General features: G+C 45.3%; 1 protein-coding gene across 11 annotated transcripts in view; it reads left to right on the forward strand.

Annotated features, from left to right (window-relative positions):
• Positions 1-19821, forward strand: part of RAP1GAP2 (RAP1 GTPase activating protein 2) — a 1112678-nt gene that overhangs the window by 989894 nt on the left and 102963 nt on the right. For all 11 annotated transcript variants that reach the window (XR_012298693.1, XM_073667801.1, XM_073667807.1 and 8 more), the window contains 4 exons: positions 7200-7303; positions 10656-10734; positions 13869-13922; positions 15001-15084. Coding sequence is in view for 10 of the 11 variants with exons in the window: in XM_073667801.1 (XP_073523902.1) it covers positions 7200-7303; positions 10656-10734; positions 13869-13922; positions 15001-15084 (321 nt within the window). In the remaining variant the exon portion in view is untranslated. The remainder of the gene's footprint in view (positions 1-7199; positions 7304-10655; positions 10735-13868; positions 13923-15000; positions 15085-19821) is intronic.

A 19821-nucleotide genomic window follows, 5' to 3' on the forward strand; every position in this document is an offset into this window, starting at 1 on the left:
AAACACTTCAAATCCTCCAACGTGCGGGTAACTGGCCTCTAGTGGCCCTAGTGGACCTACGGAGCTGACTGTCTAGCCCTGAACTACAGGGTGTAGGAGCTATCAAGGGTAAACTGGGCAGCTGTCCACCGGCTCTTTGGCTCACTAGGGGTACGGCAGGCTCACTATAAGCAGAGGGTTGATCCTCCTGTTCTGCTTGTGTGGAGTCTTCTGCCTCCTGGACCGGCTGCTCTTCCAGCTCTACCTGTCGCTCCGTAGGTGCTTGGGATGCTGGTTGGAGGAAGGTGAGTACGGGTACCACAACTGCGCCATTGACTTGAGTCCAAGACCGAGGGAAGTCTCCGAGCACAGTACTAACCATGTCTTCCCTTTCCTCTATGGGTCGAGGGTCTTCTTGTTCCTCTTCAGGGTTCCGTAGCTGTTCAGGACACTTCTTCAGGTGATCCCGGGATACAATGGCTGTGGTCTCCCCTCCGTCTTTACTGATGGTACAGACCTTCGTGTTGTCGTGGCTTGAGGGCAGTACGGTGTACGGGTCCTTCTCCCACTGGTCGTCCAACTTGTGGAGCCGTCTTTTTCTCTTCAAGACCTGCTCTCCGGGTACCAGGGGAACAGCGGGAGCATACTGGTTGTAAGTTTTCTCTTGTCTTTCCCTAGCCTGACAGAGACTTCGCTCCACGCTCTCCTGTACTCTCCGGTACTGCTGCTGCCTCTCTGTGTCCCAGTCTGCTTCTGGCGAAGTGTCCTCGGGTGTCAGGACTCCCATTTCCAGGTCAACAGGTAACTTACCAGGTCTCGCCCTCATTAGGTAAGCCGGGGTACAGTTGGTGGAACCTACCGGGATGTGGTTGTATAGGTCCACCAGATCGGGCAGCTTCTCAGGCCACAGACTGCGTTCTTTCAGGGGCAACGTTTTCAGAAGATCCATTACCACCTGGTTCATTTTCTCACAAAGTCCATTAGTTTGCGGATGATAGGGTGTCGTCCTTATCTTCCGGCAGCCATACAGAGTGCAGAATTCTTGGAAGACCTCCGCTTCAAAGGCAGGTCCCTGGTCTGTCAACACTTGGTCCGGGTACCCGTGTGGACGGCAGAAATGCTGCTGGAAGGCTCTAGCTGCTGTTCGAGCTGTTAAGTCCTTGACGGGGACGACAACCAAGAACCGGGAGTAGTGATCCACGATGGTTAGTGCGTAGACGTAGCCACTTCTGCTTGGGGTCAGTTTTACATGATCCAAGGCTACCAGTTCCAACGGCTGCCGGGTGACGATGGACTGCAGGGGAGTCTTCTGGCTGGCACGGTCCTTCCTTCTTAGGTTGCACGGGCCACAGTCTCTGCACCACCTCTCGATGGTTCCCCTCATGCCTACCCAGTGGAACCGCTCGCGCAGCAGGAACTCCAGCTTCTTCCATCCGAAGTGTCCAGCCCCGTCGTGGTATGCCTCCGTCACCATGGCTGCGTCTCTTCGTGGCACCACTACTTGCCAGATTAGTTCATGCGTCCGGGAGTTAACCATTCTGCGGCACAACTTCCCCTTGTAAAGGAACAGTCGACTCTTCTCAGCCCACAGTTGCTTGGCTTCCTCCGGAGCGTCTGGGTCAAGGCGAGCCTCTGGCCGAGTCAGCATCTCCTTCACCAGTCGGACGGCAGGGTCACTGTCTTGCGTTTCCTCCCAGTTGTAGTGAGGCAAGGGGTTAAACGTAGCGGCTTGCTTACTCCTTACCCGGTGGGAATACTGGATAGTCCCATGACGGTGAAACGCGGGGAGTTCAACTTCTTCCAGTCCCTCTGGATCTTCTCCTCCGTCCGGTAGATTTGGCATCCTGGACAGGGCGTCCGCGTTGGTATTGGAGCGTCCTGCCCGGTATTTGATTGTGAACTCGTAGTTGGACAGACGGGCCATCCATCTCTGCTCTAGGGCACCGAGTCTGGCTGTGTCCAGGTGTGTCAACGGGTTGTTATCCGTGTACACGATGAACCGGGAAGAAGCGAGGTAGTGCTTAAAGCGTTCGGTGACTGCCCACACCACTGCCAGGAACTCTAGCTTAAATGAGCTGTAATTCTCAGGGTTTCTCTCGGTGGGTCGCAGTTTCGGCTGGCATAAGCGATGACTCGTTCTTTCCCCTGCTGGATCTGGGACAGCACAGCTCCTAGCCCGATGTTACTTGCGTCGGTGTAGAGGATAAAGGGCTGGCTGTAATCCGGGTACGCCAGGATTTCATCCCCCGTGAGGGCCATCTTCAGCTGGCGGAAGGACTCTTCTTCCAACTTCTCCCATCTGAAGCGCGGCTTCTGGTTCTTGGCCTTCCGGGACTGGCCTATCAGGAGGTCCTGCATAGGAGCTGCCTTTTTGGTGAAGCCGGGGATGAATCTGCGGTAATAGCCTACCAACCCAAGGAACTGCCGCACTTCCTTTACACTGGAGGGACTTGGCCATTCCTTAATTGCGGTGATCTTATCAGGGTCGGGAGCCACTCCATCAGCGCTCACCACGTGTCCCAGGTACTGCACCTTTGGCTTCAGGAGGTGACACTTAGAGGGTTTCACCTTCAGGCCGTAACTTGCCAGGGCTTCGAACACTTCCGCCAGATGTCTCAGGTGGTCCTCATAAGTCTTGGAATACACGATGACATCGTCCAGGTACAAGAAGACCGTCTCGAAGTTTTTGTGTCCCAGACAGCACTCCATTAATCGTTGGAAGGTTCCTGGTGCGTTACAAAGTCCAAACGGCATACAGGTAAACTCGCTAAGTCCCATCGGGGTGGTGAATGCGGTCTTCTCCCGGTCCGCCTCTGCTACAGGAACCTGCCAGTACCCGCTAGTGAGATCCAAGGTAGAGAAGAAGTTAGCAGATCTTAAAGCAGCCAAAGACTCCTCTATCCTTGGTAAAGGGTACGCATCCTTGTGTGTGATATGGTTGATTTTCCGGTAATCTACACACATCCTCATAGTGTTGTCTTTCTTTTTGACTAAAACTAGTGGGGCTGCCCAGGGACTACAGCTATCCCGGATTACCCCAGCCTCCTTCATGTCTCTAAGCATCCCCTTGGCGTGTTGGTAATGTGCAGGGGGTACGGGTCGATACCTCTCTTTTATGGGAGGATGATCTCCCGTGGGGATGTGGTGTTCTACCCCCTTGACTCGCCCGAAGTCTAACGGGTGTTTACTAAACACTCTCTCATACTCTTGAACCACCCGGTAGACTCCCTGTTTCTGGTGGGAGGGAGTGGAGTCAGTACCCAAATGTAGTTGCTGACACCAGTCCTCCATTGTTTTCTTAGAGCCGTTACCTTCCTCCGGGTGAGATGGAGGCAAGGGTTCCACAGATTGTATAGCATTTTGGTTAATGGTATATAATTTGGCTAGCGTGGCATACCGGGGCAGGTACACTTCCCTCTTCCCGATATTGATTATGCGAACGGGCACCCTCCCATGGCGTACATTAACCACCCCCCGTGCTGTCAAGATGGTGGGCCTACTGTCTGAGTAAACTGGTTCTACCATTGCCTGGTAATCTCTACCTCTCAGACCAATAGCTGCCCGGCACCAAATCATCATTTCACTTTTTGGGGGCATGGCAATAGGGAAAGGGTCACACATTCTCACGCTACCAATCTCACCGCCGGAGAGTTCCACCTGTTGCCGTCGCATCAGTGCCCGGATCTCTTTTTGGAGCACTCGCTGCTCGCCGGAGCTGGCGTTCTTGGCAACCTGCTGTAAAAGGAAAATCACCTCTGCAAGACAATTTTCAATTACATTAGTTCCTAGAGTTATCTTTGGGTGACTCTCGTGTTTGTCAATGTCTACAATGATCAGTCCCTGTGCTGCCAGTTCAACTCTACCAATTTTAATGGTCACCTCTTTAAATCCGATCTGTGGCACGGGCTGACCATTGCTGGCGATGATACTCAAATCGTCGTCAGGGTAGCGGGTAATATCCGAGTCATTCCAGTACTGCTTGAAGAGCACGTACGGGATGGTGGTGACCTGTGATCCGGTGTCCAGTAGGGCACTCATAGGGATGCCATCCAGTACCACAGGCAAGACTGGACGTCCTCCCACATATTTGTTGCGCCAGTTCGATGGGCCTGGTGATCTTTTTCCTGGGGGTTGGCCCTCTACCCCCAGGTTGTGCCAGTTTAAAGGACAGTACCTTGCCATATGTCCGGGTTGATTGCAGCGGCGGCAGATGGGTCGTCCGTCCTCGTCGTATCGGTCACTGGGTCTTCCTCTGGCCGGTGGGGTCCTCCTTGGTCGACGCCACGGGATGTCCTCCGGTCCGGATGCCAGCTGGATCTTCCCTGGAGTAGAAACCTGTAAAGACTGCACAGTTCGGGTTAGCGCAGCAACGCTTTTAGCTAGCTCTTGGACCTGATGGTGCAGGTCTAGGGCCGGGTCATTGTTCAAAGCCTGCGCATCAGCCCCCACAGGCCCTGCCGACAAGGGCGCCGCCTCCTGGTGGTAAGTGATAGCTGGGCGCCTGTGGGTCACAACGCCATCCGGTGCCGGTTCTCGGAGCACCCGGATGGCTCTGTCCTTGAACTGTGCAAATCCCAGATGAGGGTCCTGTAAGGCCATTGCCCGCAACTGGGTTCGGTGGGCATTGCAATATAAACCCTCTATAAATTGTTCAGTCAACAGCCTGTCCTCGTCTCCCACGCCGTCAGGGTCGGTCTGCTTAACGGCTCTCAGGGCCTCTTGTAGGTTCAGGGCATAGTCCCTTATACTCTCATGTGCCCGCTGTTTGCACCCGTAGAATCTAAGCTTGATCTCGGCTGAGGTGCGGGTATCAAAGGTGTCCCTCAGCCGGGTTAGTATCCCTGCGACAGTCCTCCCCCCAGGTGGCCAGGACTTTACCTCCCTTCAGGCTGCCCCGGTTAATTGGGCCACCAGGATGCTCACTTTTTGCTCTTCTGTGAGGGGGTACACCTGGAAGAGGCTATCCAGCTTTTCTCTAAAGTCCTGCAGGGTATGTGACTCCCCTGAGTACTGGGGTAGCCAGGCTGCCCCCGGGATATAGGGCATGGTGAAAGGCATGACCGCAACAGCGGTGGCGCTGGCGGGGGTTGGAGCGGTGAAGCTCTCCTCCGTATCCGACATCCTTCTCCCCCCTAGTGGACCGTGGCCTACCTTGCGATGATCCTCTTCCGTAGGCCGCGGCTCCGCAGTGGATCGTCAGGGTTGAGGACCTTCCGTCGCGCTCCTGTGACGTCGGCGTCTGCTGGGCTCCTTCCAGGACCTGACGCAACGTCCGGACGTGAGGCGGGGCTTCAGTTCTCGCGGGCTTTTCGGAGTCCACGCCCCTCTTTTTCCCGCGCGGCGTCCTCAAGATGGCGTCCAACGGCGGGAAAACTCCACAGATGGCGGGAAGAAGGCTGAAAATGGCGCCGGATGGCGGGAATCTTCACGGATGGCGGGAATCTTCACCACAGGTGAGTTTGAAAGTCTCTTGTTCAGGCACGCAGTACCCGGTGGTTGCGGGCACGAAATCCTGCCGACTACGCCAAAACTTGACGCGCCCCTGGGCCTGAGTCGCGCAGCGTTGCGCACGCGGGAGCCTACCCGGAGCCGGATCAGATGGGGGTAGTAGTCTCGTGGCGGTGACCCGGTCCGTGCCCAGGGAGTCAGACTAAGTGGCAGTCTATTAGCAGTAGATGGTGGATGACTACGCCACCCGTTGAATGCAGCTATGGAGCTGCCGCTGCAGGGCAGACCGCTGAGGCCGGTGGAAGGATGGTGCAGCGTGGATGGTATAACCCCCAACGGGAGGGGTATGGCCTCAGGGCAGCCGACGTGGATGATGGGGGTAGCAGGAACCACTCAGAGACGATGCGGTGTAGTTCAGGGTCTTTACTGGTGACAAAGATAGACCCTCCCGGAGTACTTGCTAGCAATCGGGGCCTGGTCAGTCCTTGAGCAGATGGGATCTCCCCTGGCCAGGCGGAGTTGTAGGCCTTCCCAACTAACTGTACTCTTCTGGCTACCTTGCTAGAGGCGGGTAAAAGTAGCCCACGTCCCTGAGTGTACCGTGTGGTGCTCACCCGTATGGCCGGTGACTCGGGACCTTCTAATGGCTTCCGCTCCACGATGGCGGTGCTGGTCCCACGCGTGTGACCGTGCCTTCGGGTTTCTGGGCCAGAGGACCTGCAATCCCCTGCCGGTCGGTTTCTGCTGCTGGGTAGGAGTTAGTCCCCACAGCCTTGGACTCCGGGTCCGGTAAGAAATCTTCTCAGTCAGGGCGAGCTCTGCAGCTGCCAGCCCCTGACTCCTTGTAACACTGCTCCCACAGAGCTCCTGTTGTTTTGTTCCTATATTTGCTTCTTTTCTCTGCTTCTTCTCTACTCACTAACCCTATCTCAGCCCTAGGTTTATATAGGGGAAGTTCTTCCCCTCCCAGGACTGGGCAGGAGGTGTGGCATGCATAGGATCCCTGACCAAGAGACCTCCCACCTGCTCTCAGACGTAATATCTCTATCACTGTGGCAACCAGACCCCTGGGGTGTCACATATCCATATAGGAAACAATAACCTGTTGATCTTATTTAACTGAGTTTAAAGGAGGGCTGATCATATGTGGACTGTATATACTCCAAGGGCTAGAATGTTTATAGTGGTGAATTGCTTTCTATCTATAACTCTTCCTTTTTTATTATTATTATTATAGCTCTGGAAGAAAATAAGGTGTAAGTGCAGGTTCTTGTAAATGACAAAGTGATGAACAATATTGATTGGTTTTCCTTTTTAATTCAGGATTTGAAGTAATTTCACATTAATAGTTATTGTATCTTGAGTTGGAAAGGACTTCCACCTTCAAATGACTTTATTGGTTTCTATATACCCTCAGGCAACTTTTACAAACTATATTTGGTTTTCTTTCATGGATTTCTTGTGCATTAATAAAGGTCTTTATATCTATCCGGCATGTCTTGTGTCTTGGGAATTGACACAGCTCCAAGGGATCTGAGCACTGTGATCGCTGCAGCGCAATTTTGTGAAATCTGGTAGTGAATAAAGAAATGCCTATAATGATTATATGGAATTATATGAAAATACTGTTTGCATGTAAACTTTTCAACAGATCCATGATTTTTTCTTTTTAAACATTAATTTGATTTAGCACATAATGCATAAAAACAAAATTCAGTTCTTCTACAATGTTGAGTAAGCCTCCATAAACATGGTGTTTGTCTTGATTTTAGGACCACCTAAATTTTTATTGCACTGGAAGCAGCCTTGGGAACTTGATTCTTTCAATTAAATGTGAAGAAGCCGACAGCATAGAATATTTAAGAATTATACTCAGGTGTGTAAAATGGATGTATTGGTGCTGTCTCAAATATCAAAATTGGTAAATGAGATCTATTCACATGTTGGGCTCAAATTCATTTTAACTGTATTTTTGGAGAAGTCATGAAAAAAAATACAGCATAACTGCAACGTACTAGCAGATTGCACTGTTTTGAACCTACATTTGTTGGTGATGTGGTGTGCCCCTTTATGAGTGTTAGGATCTATTGGCCTGACTGGTAGAAGGATGCAGTCACACGCAGATGTCATTTCAGCAACTTTACTCACAAGAAGCTGGATGGTTTTAGGAATCTCACAAAAGGCAAAAAGTTTGGCTTGAACAGAGGTATACAATAGTATTAGGAATGATGGTTGACACTGGTGACAATTTACTGACACTTGTGTTTGTTCTGCTGCATTGGCAGACACAGACCGAAAAGGGCCCCTGTACAAGAACAGTATATAGGCCATTTGCAGTACAAAAGCTCATCAAAATGAAATCCATAATTACACCTACTTTGGAGGTAGAAGTGGCCCCCTGACCATTTGGGTCAATATACAGCTGGACAGGTTGTACCAATGATATGTTTACCCCTGGTCTGCTGGCTATCACTTCAGCAGAACCTCATTCACTGTGTCACAATCTCTGTGTCACTTTTAATGTTGCTCAGCAAACACAACCAGTCTAAATGTCTCTTACCAGCAATGTCCTCTAGTAGATTGTCTGGTACCTTGCATATTATTGCTGCCAAACCTTCACAGTTATAGCATAACAGTCCCTCACACGCACGCACCAGTCTTTCAGCCATCTCTGGCAATGCACTCCTCTGTACACTCTGCTGTCAGAGTTCTAAGGTGTGGTTAAAACTGGATCTTTTTGGGAGACTAATCCTTTTCCCATCTAGTGAACGTGTTCTTCACAGTCAGGACTAAACCTCAATGCTCCTCTCTGCTGTTTCAATCCTTACCCCTCTAATGGCGGCCCATTGAATTACATCGCCTGCAGCTCAAGCGTCTTACATACTCTATTGTGCACCTTACTAAGTCCTAGGGCATCGTACCTTAATATCGAGTGTTACTTATTCCCACTTGCTAACTAGCTGTGCTGCAGTTATTTCTTTTCCATGCACAGTGTTGGCTCCTCTGCCAGTTTGCATGCTTGCTTGTGTTTGATGTCTTTTGGCAGGAAAGTCCCAGCTTATTTGCATTCTGGACACTGCTAGAGGCAAGGATGTAAATGCTAATACCGACCCATCATGCCCCCTGACCTAGTTGTGTCACTAGCTACTCCACCAGTGCACATTTCCTAATGGAGAGTGTGCACACCCCTCACTTTCAGCAATATCTCAGACTAGTGACACCCTGTAAAAAACATTTAACTGGGTACATATCCCCCATATACTCACTACCTACTTATCTCATCTTTCATACAACATTTCACACAAATTTTATGCACATTTTTCACCGATATGTCATAGCACACACTTAATAATATAACATTAGTGTACATTATTATCATGTGATAAACATACCTAATTATAAGGCATGACACAATCTAGGAAAAGTACTTTACTGGTGGCATATGCACAACATAATATAATAAAGCACATGACATGGCAATTAACAGCACATTATGACATTTACATAGTAAAAATGTAAATCAAGTAAGCTGATGGTTAGTGATGAGTGAGTATGTTTTGTTACCCCTTTCGCCGAGTATACTCGGGCGAGTACCGAGTATCTTCAGCGTGCTTGGTGATATGTTTGAATCACTCCCGTGTGCATGATTTGCGACTATTTGACAGCTTTAATACATGTAAGGAATGCAAAAGAAACAAGCATTCCTCACATGTATTAAAGCTGTCAAATAGTCGCAAATCATGCACACGGGAGTGATTCAAACATATCACCAAGTACGCAGAAGATACTCGGTACTCGCCCGAGTATACTCACCGAAAGGGTTAACCGAACATACTGGCTCATCACTACTGATGGTATCTGCACAGTCATTGTTAATACAGGGCAACCAACAAAGGATGCAGACATCTTGGACTGTTTAGTCATGTGGTATGAGTTATTAACTGTATCCTGACGTAGGATGTAATTCTACTTCCTACATCAGATCCACCTGTATGACGCCTGCTCAGGAGCTTTAAGCCCGCACCATAGCAGGCCGACGCCAGCTGTGTTATACAATCGGCATCTGCATCTTCCTGTTTGCTCTGATCTCTGCTGTTAAAGCTTCTGAAATGTCACTGTTAGTCACTGACAATAACATTTAAATGACGCGATTGCTTGTGTACACGCACATTAGCTCCCATTGGCCCCCACAATGAGGACTCAGGGTTCCGATGGGTTGTCATGAAAGTCGGGGACCTGCTGAATTTCCCCTTACCTGCCCTCTTAGTTCTCCTGTGTGTCCAGCCTGTGGCTGGCCTTCAGAGTAGAAAGTCATTTTCTCTATATACTGCAATATATCAATAACAGATCGCAGGTTAATGTCCCCTAAGAGAACTTACAAAAATTCAAATAATTCATCTTTTCCTTAAGCATAAAAAATAAAGTATATTTGGTTTTGTTACCCCATAAAAGTTAAATCTATCAAAATATAACATTTATTAACCCACTCGGTAAAGGGTGTAAAGAGAAAAACATCAAAATGCCAGAATTGCTGCATTTTAGTCCTGCATGAGCTCTATATAACCACACCACCACCAGTGATTGGCAGCTTTCTGCCTATGCACAGTGTGCGCAGAAAGCTGCCAATCAGTGGTGTGGGTGGGGTTATACAGAGGTCAGCATTCAGAGAACTGGTAGATCTGCAGCAGAGAAAACAGTGATATATCAAAATGATAACAATCATCCCAGTAAGTGACACATCCCTGGAATCAGGGTCTACATTAATGTTGTTCTCATATGGGGTAGCAAAAACCTGGTGACAGATTCCCTTTAAAGAGTGCCTTTTATTTAGACAAACTTTCAACTTGTCCAGGTGTCATGTTAGAAGTTTTGATCACTGAAGGTCCGAATGTAGAAGCCTTCAGTGATCATTAAACAGAGGTACAGAAGCGGCCAGCTAAGCTCTTTGCCCCCTTTCTATTCAGCAATATTTGGCTTTGTTTGGAGAGAAGAGCTGGCGGTTTATGGATAGATACAAAGTCTGGTGGTAGAACCGAATCCTGGGACACCTCGCCTCGTCATTTTGTCCCATTTTCATTTATCAGAAATCCATCTACTATCACAATGTTTGCACAACACTGCAGCTTCATGCTCTGTGACTGTGGTGGAAACCAACTAACAGAAAAATGTCCATAATGTTCTTTTCTACTTATTTTGTAATCAACTATTTATATGTGATTTCTGTTTAGGTCTAAAACAAAAACGCTACATGAACGAATCCCGCTGGCTGGGTTTAACAAACTTCCCAGTATTCCTCAGATCGCAAAGGTGAGCATTAATGATCAGAAGTGTAACTATAATCTTCATTATATCTTCAATCGATGCATTTTTGCTTTTATACATTTAATCTAGATTATATTACAAAACCGCTTTAAACATTTCAGTTTTTGCAACTTTAGTTTGCACCCAGTATGCACATCTGTATTATGTGGATACCAGTACAGTACCCAGAGCTTTCGGTGTGTCCAGACTGTACATTTGTCTGCCATCGGGATTTAAATTCATGTATTTTGTACTAAAAATCATATATGCAATTAGATTTTATTAGGAATTTTGCATTGTTTCCCTTCTATACCTTCTTATTGCACTGCCTATTGCTGACTGCAGATTCCCATTGAGTGACGGGTGTCTCCCTGTGTGCATATGCAGCTAAAGACCCGTGAGTCTCTGTCAGCAGGTGGGGAGATGTTGCTTGGGACCCGCCTTTTTGACTAATCTCCAGTGTGCTTGTTCCTTGCAGCTTTTAAAGTTTGTTTTTCTCTGAAACACCCAAAATGCCGCATCATTTCAGAGTCAAACATGTCTGGCTGAAATCATACAGCCAATGTCTGATACATGCTGCTCCTGGATCAGGCAGCATGGAGCTGTCAGTTTCCCTTTAACTCATTATACGGTCAGCAATATGCAGTGAAATAGAAGAGCCAGTAAAAGCCAATTGGTGCAAAATCTTTCATTAAACCCAATTTTAAAAATAATTTTAATGCTAAATACAGTCATGGCCGGAAGTGTTGGCACCCTTGAAATTGTTCCAGAAAATGAAGTATTTCTCCCAGAAAATTATTGCAATTATACATGTTTTGTTATACACTAGGGATGAGCGGACCCTTTGAAGTTCGGGTTTATTCCAAAGTTCGGTTCTGGTATCAGAACTTTACCCGCACTTGAACCAGAGCCCAAACCCCATTGAAAATAATGAGGACCCGAACTTTAGAGCTGGATAAAAAAATCTCTCTCTTACTCCGAACATTGCAACGGACTTCTGGTCCCAGTTCAGTGTTTAGCACCGGACACAAACTGTCTGATACGAACCCCGAACTTTTAAGTTTGGGTTTGATTATCTCTATTATACACATGTTTATTTCCTTTGTATGTACTGGAACAACAAAAAAAAGGAAAATTGGACATAATTTTACATAAAACATCAAAAATGGGCCAGACAAAATTGTTGCCACTTTTCCAAAAATGTGGGTAAACAACTTTGTTTCAATCATGTGATGCTTGTTTAAACTCACCTGTGGCAAGTAACATGTGAAGGCAATATGAAAATCATAAGTGAAACCAGATAAAAAGGGGAGAAGTTGACTCAATCCTTGCATTGTGTGTCTGTGTTTGCCACACTAAGAATGGAGTACAGAAAGAGGAGAAGGGAACTATCTGAGGACTTGAGTAACCAAATTTTTTAAAAATATCAACAATCTCAAGGTTACAAGTCCATCTCCGAGATCTTCGTTTCCTTTGTCCACAGAGCATAACATAATCAAGACGTGTACAACCCATGGCACTGTAGCTAATCTCCCTGGATGTGGACGGTAGAGAAAAATTAATGAAAGGTTGCAACGCAGGATAGTCCAGATGGTGGATAAGCAGCCCCAATTCCAAAGAAATTCATGCTGTCCTGGAGCCTCAGGGTGCATCAGTGTCAGCGCAAACTATCCATTGATATTTGAGTGAAATGAAACTCTATGGCAGGAGACCCAGGAGGACAAAACTGCTGACACAAAGACATAAAAAGGTAGATTGCAGTTTGCCAAAATGTATGTGAGTAAGTCAAAATCATTCTGGGAAAGCGTCTTGTGGACAGATGAGACCAAGATAGAGCTTTTTGGTAAAGCACATCATTCTACTGTTTACCTAAAATGGAATGTGGCTTACAAAGAAAAGAACGCAATACCTACAGTTCAATATGGTGGAGATTCAATGATGTTTTGGGATTGTTTTGCTGCCTCTGGCATTGGGTGCCTTGACTGTGTGCAAAGCATCATGAAATATGAAGATTACCAAAGGATTTTGGGTCGCAATATAGTGCCCAGTGTCAGGAAGCTGGGTTTGCGTCCTAGCTCATGCATCTTCCAGCAGGACAATGACCCCAAACATACTTCAAGAAGCACCCAGAAATAGATGGAAACAAAGCACTGGAGATTCCTGAAGTGGCCAAAAATGAGTCCAGATCTAAATCCCATTGAACACCTGTGGAGAGATCTTAAAATTGCTGTTGGAAGAAGGCGCCTTCAAATATAAGAAACCAGGAGCAATTTGCAAACGAATAATGGTCCAAAATTCCATTTGAGAGGTGTAAGAAGATTGTTGATGGTTATTGGAAGCGATTCATTGGAGTTATTTATACCAAAGGGTGTGCAACCAAATATTAAGTTGATGGTGCCAACAATTTGACCAGCCGATTATTGGGGTTTTGTGTGAATTATGTCCAATTTGCTTTTTTTTCCGCTTCTTTTGTGTTGTTCCAATACACACAAAGGAAATACACATGTGTATAACAAAACATGTGGAATTGTGATAATTGTCTGGGAGAAATACTTCATTTTCTGGAACAATTTCAAGGGTGCCAACACTTTCGGCCATGACTGTACATGTAAAAGAAACTGTCCTCAAAAATATCCATATTCTTTAACTATGTGACTGCCACCTGATCTCCAATGCAGTGCAATATTCCCTAGTACCAGGAAACTTGCAGACTTTCATTTAGTTCATAGTTACTTTTTTTGAATAAGCACACATCCAAATTAATTACAAGATAATTAACATAGTCATTTAGCTGCATTCAGACGTTGCGACCATTTTGCATTTTTTTTCACCAACCACAACAAAAATAAGCACCATTTGTTTAAATTTTTATTGTAAAAAAATGCACCGCTGATGCAACCAAATGATGAGGATTTTATGAAGATTTGAAGCCGTTTTGTCAAACTTTACATTTTACATAACAAGATAGGAGCATAATTCATGGGTTCTAATTTTAAACAGCAGATTCATCACATTCCCTCAGACGTGGCTGAGATACACATGTACCTAGTTACTCATTAGTAAGGACACCATGATGCACATCTATACATCACTTTGCAATATAGACTAATTGAGGCCTCTGTTTTTTGTTCTTATTACAGGCCTTATGTGATGACGCCACTGGACTCAAATTTAATCCTGTTCTTTACCCCAAGGTACAAACCTTACACCTTTACTTATTTCAAATTCTCACTTTTCTAAGAAATATATGAATGAATGATAACTTGCGTCACCAGCATACTTGTCTATAAGGCGCAGTCTAATGCTGTCAGGTCATTATCAGCTTATGGAGGGTCACAGCCCAGTGATTTATTCATTTTCAGGAGGAATAATAGAGGAACACCACATCTCAGTGTTCTAAAAAAATGCATCAGAGCTGTTATAAGTTAGGGAATATAAATAATTACTATATCAGATCTGTCAGAAGATGAGAATGGTCTTTTGTAAGGCCACATTGACATGTTCAGTATTTGGTCAGTTTTTTACTTCAGTATTTTTAAGTCAAAATCACAAGGGGTGATAAATACAGAAGTGGTGACATGTTTCTATTATACTTTTCCTCTGATTGTTCCACTCCTGGTTTTTGCTTATAGATACTGAGTTAAAATACTGACCAAATGTGGTGTGGCTGATTGGCAGCTTTATCACTATATATAGCACAGAGGTAGAAAGTGTTAATCAGTAGTTGGCGGCCGGTAGGTGTCAGCTGCTCATGTAGACTAAGACTTAGGGCAGAGACAGACTGCCGTATAACTCGTGCTATGATCGCTTGTACTGAACTGACTGGCCGTCACCTCTCCTGACCTGAGCATGACAGCATGATGGATTTCTATGCAGCTGTCAAGCTCAGGTCAGGAAAGGTGCCTGTCAGTATGAGGTTTACGACGCTATCCTCACACAAAGAATACAGCAGTCTGTCTCTGCCATTAGAGCCCAGCTCCCACTGTAGCTGATAAAGTTAGATTTTATGACGTCCAGTAAGTGACCCAAAGATGGAATTGGGGTCTCTGCCTTGACTTTATTTTCCACTCCATTTCCCTTTAAAATATACTTTCTTACACTTTTTACTTTTTTTTCTTTTTCATAAAAAGAAAAAAGGAGCATAAAGAAAAAACACTCAGACTTTTACTGAAACCAAATCCAAAAAAACAATTAGTGCTAAGACTCCACTGTGTACGAACGTCTATGTTCTTTTTTGTTTAATAATCAATGGACTTTGCTTATTTTCTTCAGGCGTCACAAATGATTGTCACTTATGATGAACATGAAATCAACAATACCTTCAAGTTTGGTGTCATATATCAGAAGCTTAGGCAAGTAAGTGCAAGGTCATCATTATTATGGATATGCCGCTATGAATGTTCTGCACTCACTTGATAATTGCCTCTTGATAAATCACCACCACACATCCTACCCATTAATAAAGGGATATTCACAGGTTTTTCACAGGTAAAATTACAAGGTGCTAGTGAAAACTTTTCAATTTATTTGTTTTGAAAACTCCTCTTTTTCCGCAAGGTTACCAGCCAAAATTGTGGTTTGGAGCAGTAGTGGCCTGACAGGTGCTGCAAAGAAGTTAGCTGGGATTGCTGGAGCGGACTCTTTGCTCCTGAACCCTGCAGTTACTGAACCTAGGATAAAAACAAAATGAGCAAATACCCTGTTGTAAGTAAAAAAAAAAATAGTAGTAGTACATGTAGAGTACTTAGTTGACACAATTTTGATCAAAAGAGCGTAAAAGCCATCCCTCCGCGACAGGGTGTACCTAATCAAGATGGTCCCTAACTCTTATATTTCACCTCGCTACGTGCCAGGAGGCCTCAAAATAGATTGGGCAAAACAGGACCTAGACCTGACTGTTTTGCACCTGCCTGTGGGAAAGCTATATAGGCAAAATGCACAGCCCAAAAGGGGGGACATACCCCTGTATGTACAAAGTACAAAATAGTAAAATAAAACCAAACTCTTAGTTCCGGATCCTTGCAGTTTCAACCATATGTGCCACTCTGATTCTGCAGAGGCAACGATGGCTCATATAACAGGATCAGAGAGAACACAGATCAGGTTAGTGGCACCACAATATTTCTGTTCCAAACTGACAGTCAAGCAGGAGCACGCTGAACCCCAGAAAGCAGAAGCCGAGAGGCTGCGTAGCAATGTGCTCCTGTTCAAGAAGATAGGGTAACGGTTATTTTGTGGTGTCAGCTTTTTTTGATTTTTAAGACTGTGCAAAATCATATTTTGGCTCCATGGAGGAGCCGCATATTCTGTGCATGGAGGATCAGGAAACTATTTTGTATAGCATTTTTTGGGGAAAGACTTTTCTATTCTCTCTGAATAGGATACAATCTAGGCTTTAGCACCAAATGTACAATAGCTAGGTGTAGCTGTAAGGTTGGTTTCACGCACAGCATTTTTAGGAAAGTTGCTACTGGTGTTTTTTTGGGCTAAAATCGCATGTGGATTCGAAAGGAAAAGGAAATATATTGGAAGAAATTATACTTCCCCTTCTTTGTGGATCCATTTGTAGCTTTGACATAAAAAAGACTGAATCAAAAACTGCAGTGGCATTTTTCAAAAAAAAACTGTGTGTGTGTATACAACCCAGTATTGTCATGTACACAGAGCCCAAGGTTGGTTTTAGACGTCCTTATGAAAAAAAACTGGGTCAGATTGGCTGCTCTGTGTGTTCATCCATATTGCAGACCGGTGCAGAAGCTGTCTTCTATTGCAAACATTATTCTGGTCCATAAAATGAGACCTGAATTCTACATGCTGCAATTTTTTTTTTCACGTAGATGATTGATCCCTGTGGAAAAATGACCATGTCCACTAGCACATTGACTACAATTGGTCCATACAATTTGTCCACGGATTATACTCTTTGCTTTGAAAAAGGTGAAATTAGCAACGAATTCTGCATCAAATTTGTACAGGCATGTTGCAGATTTTCATCTTGCCTTTAGCTGGTGATCTTAATTTAAATAAATTAAACCTTCTTGATTCACCTGGCGAGCACATGGAGGGCTGTGCGGTCCTCCAAAGAAATGCCACCCCACACCATTACTGACCTACTGCCAAACTGGTCATGCTAAAGGATGTTGCAGGCAGAAGATCGCTCTCCACGGCATCTCCAGACTCTGTCACGTCTGTCACATGTGCTCAGTTTGAACCTGCTTTCATCTGTGAAGAGCACAGGGCGCCAGTGGCAACTTTGCCAATCCTGGTGTTCTGTGGCAAATGCCAAGTGTCCTGCACGGTGTTGGACTGTGAGCACAACCCCCATCTGTGGACGTCGGGCCCTCATACCACCCTCATGGAGTCGGTTTCTAACCGTTTGTGCAGACACATGCACATTTGTGGCCTGCTGGGGGTCATTTTGCAGGGCTCTGGCAGTGGTCCTCCTGTTCCTCCTTGCACAAAGGCGGAGGTAGCGGTCCTGCTGCTGCGTTGTTGCCCTCCTACGGCCCCCTCCACGTCTCCTGGTGTACTGGCCTGTCTCCTGGTAGCGCCTCCAGCCTCAGCAAACCTATCTCGCACTGATGTGCCATCCTGGATGAACTGCACTACCTGAGCAACTTCTGCAGGTTGTAGAGTCCGTCTCATGCTACCACGAGTGTGAAAGCACAACCAACATTCAAAAGTGACCATGACATCAGCCAGAAAGCATTGGTACTGAGATGTGGTCTGTGGTCCCCACCTGCAGAACCACTCCTTTATTGAGTGTGTCTTGATAATTGCCAATAATTTCCATCTATTGTCTATTCCATTTGCACAACAGCATGTGAAATTGATTGTCAATCAGTGTTGCTTCCTAAGTGGACAGTTTGATTTCACAGAAGTTTGATTTACTTGGAGTTATATTCTGTTGTTAAAGTGTTCCCTTTATTTTTTTGAGCAGTGTATATATACTGTAAGTGTTCTCCAAATGGATCATTTACTAGATTTGACAATATAAACTGCAAATATTATTTAAATAGATTTATTAAACCTGATGAAAAATCAGCATCAGCATGGTTGTATAATCCTGATGCTATAATGAGCATTTTATGTACACGTTCAGTAGTCCAAGTGTATCCCATTTCTGCCCACCCAGCCTGACTACCAGCTGCAGCTTGTATGAGCAGTGTGAGATTTTAACAGGGAGGAGGGACAGTAAGGAGCTGTTTATCAGACTAGTTGGGAAAAGAGTGATTTTACTCATTCAAAAAAAGATAAAACAGCAATTTTTACATGGATTTATAGTCTTAGAAATTTATTTATTGATATATGCAGTTTATATTATTAGATCTGGTGACAGGTCAACTTTCAAGGGATATTCTTGGCTCAAGGGATATGCCATAAATGACTGATAGATGCAGATTGAAGTAAACTCATTTTCCACCTAGACTCTACAGCTCTCAGTCAGACGGGAGCGGGTGAGAGTGACCTCTCTTGTGGAGATGGGTTGGGTTCCAGAGGTGAAACCGGCATCTTTTTGATATTTATTTTGTTTTCTATGAACATGCAATAAATATCTAAGGTGTGGATGCCCCTTCAATGTAACATTATAATACTCATCTCATCTGCTGACCACCCCCCTGCGTTGGATTCATCAATGCAAATCTCATATGCTGATCATGCATTTCTTAACATGATAGTCCACGGATAGTTCATCAGAAAACTATATTCAGACTTTCTAGGTCTTATATAAACTAAACACTTCATATCTGACACTCATAAAATTATAGAAATACTGCTTCTTTATAATGAATTTGACACATGCAGGAAATCATAAGATCAATACTCAGTGACTTGGCCTTCAGAACAATTATTTGCAGCTATTAAACTGGCAGCGAAAGCTGTCACCTAATCTACAAAGATGGATGGTGAGAAGTGTTTGTAACTACTTTCTACATGGCATATGGCGTATTAGTAAATTTCTTCCACTTCATTCTCAATCCAAGGAGCATCTGCTATAGCTGAAGACAAACAAAGATATGTATTTGTGACTAAGCAATGCAAATATAGGCTTGGCGAGCCGTGATCTGCACTTATCTGGTACTTTACAGTACAGGGGTGTAATGCAGCTCTGCAGGTTTCAACTTTGCAAAATGTAACTGTTTGTGTACTGTATATTTCATCAGATCATTAACAGTTTTATCACAGACCACGTCTACAGCTGAACATACTGTATACATGGAGTCGTAGACAGCGTCGGTAATGAAACAGCCTTCAGCTTCTCCACTCTATTATCAGATTACTACTATCAGCACAAGAAAGAATTAGGAATTTAGGACCCGATTCATCAAGACTGGCGATTTTCACGCTGTTCTTGATGAGGGGGCATGTTGTAGCCAGACACTCCTGATTCATAAGAAGCATATGCTATTAATAGTGTTATGAAGGTGCCCGGCCCTGTACTGAAAGTGTGGCACTCAGCAGAAAATGATCTTTGTTTCTCCTGGAAGCCGCCGGCTTTCAGTCATGTAGGCATGCCTGGAGCAGCTACAGTCACCCCTCACAGCACTGAGAGATGTAATCATGCCCAGGCAGTGATTGACAGCCAGCTCTACACTGTTGCAATGCAAAGCCAGCTGTCATTCAGTGCCTGATCATGCTTACAACTTCTGATCGAAGTGCTGTGAATGGTGACTGTAACTGCGCCAGGCACAATTGTATAACTGAAAGCCGGCGGCTCCCAGGAGAAATAAAGTTAATTTTCTGCCAGGTGCCACACTTTCAGTACAGCGACCAGGCACCTCCATAACACTATTAACCTGCAGATTAACGTCATATCTGCAGGTTAATAGCATTATCGGACCTGACAAGCTCCCATTAACCTCCCAAACCAGCGTGTGGAGTACCCAACATTAGTGTGCAGGTGTCCAGGAATAGGGTGCTATAGCAATGCTTTCTGCGATTCATAATATTATATTCCTTAGATCTACAGATAAAGTATTTTAACCCCTTCCATATATAGGTCACAATAGTACATTCCCATGTAAAGAGCAGGCTCAGAAGCTGAGCGCGCACCATACCTGGCAGATGCCGCTCCAAATGCTACTGTTTAAT

This window comes from Phyllobates terribilis, unplaced genomic scaffold, assembly GCF_046119375.1.
Source record: "Phyllobates terribilis strain yellow unplaced genomic scaffold, ASM4611937v1 Scaffold_2__4_contigs__length_985480577, whole genome shotgun sequence".
NCBI lineage: Eukaryota > Metazoa > Chordata > Amphibia > Anura > Dendrobatidae > Phyllobates > Phyllobates terribilis.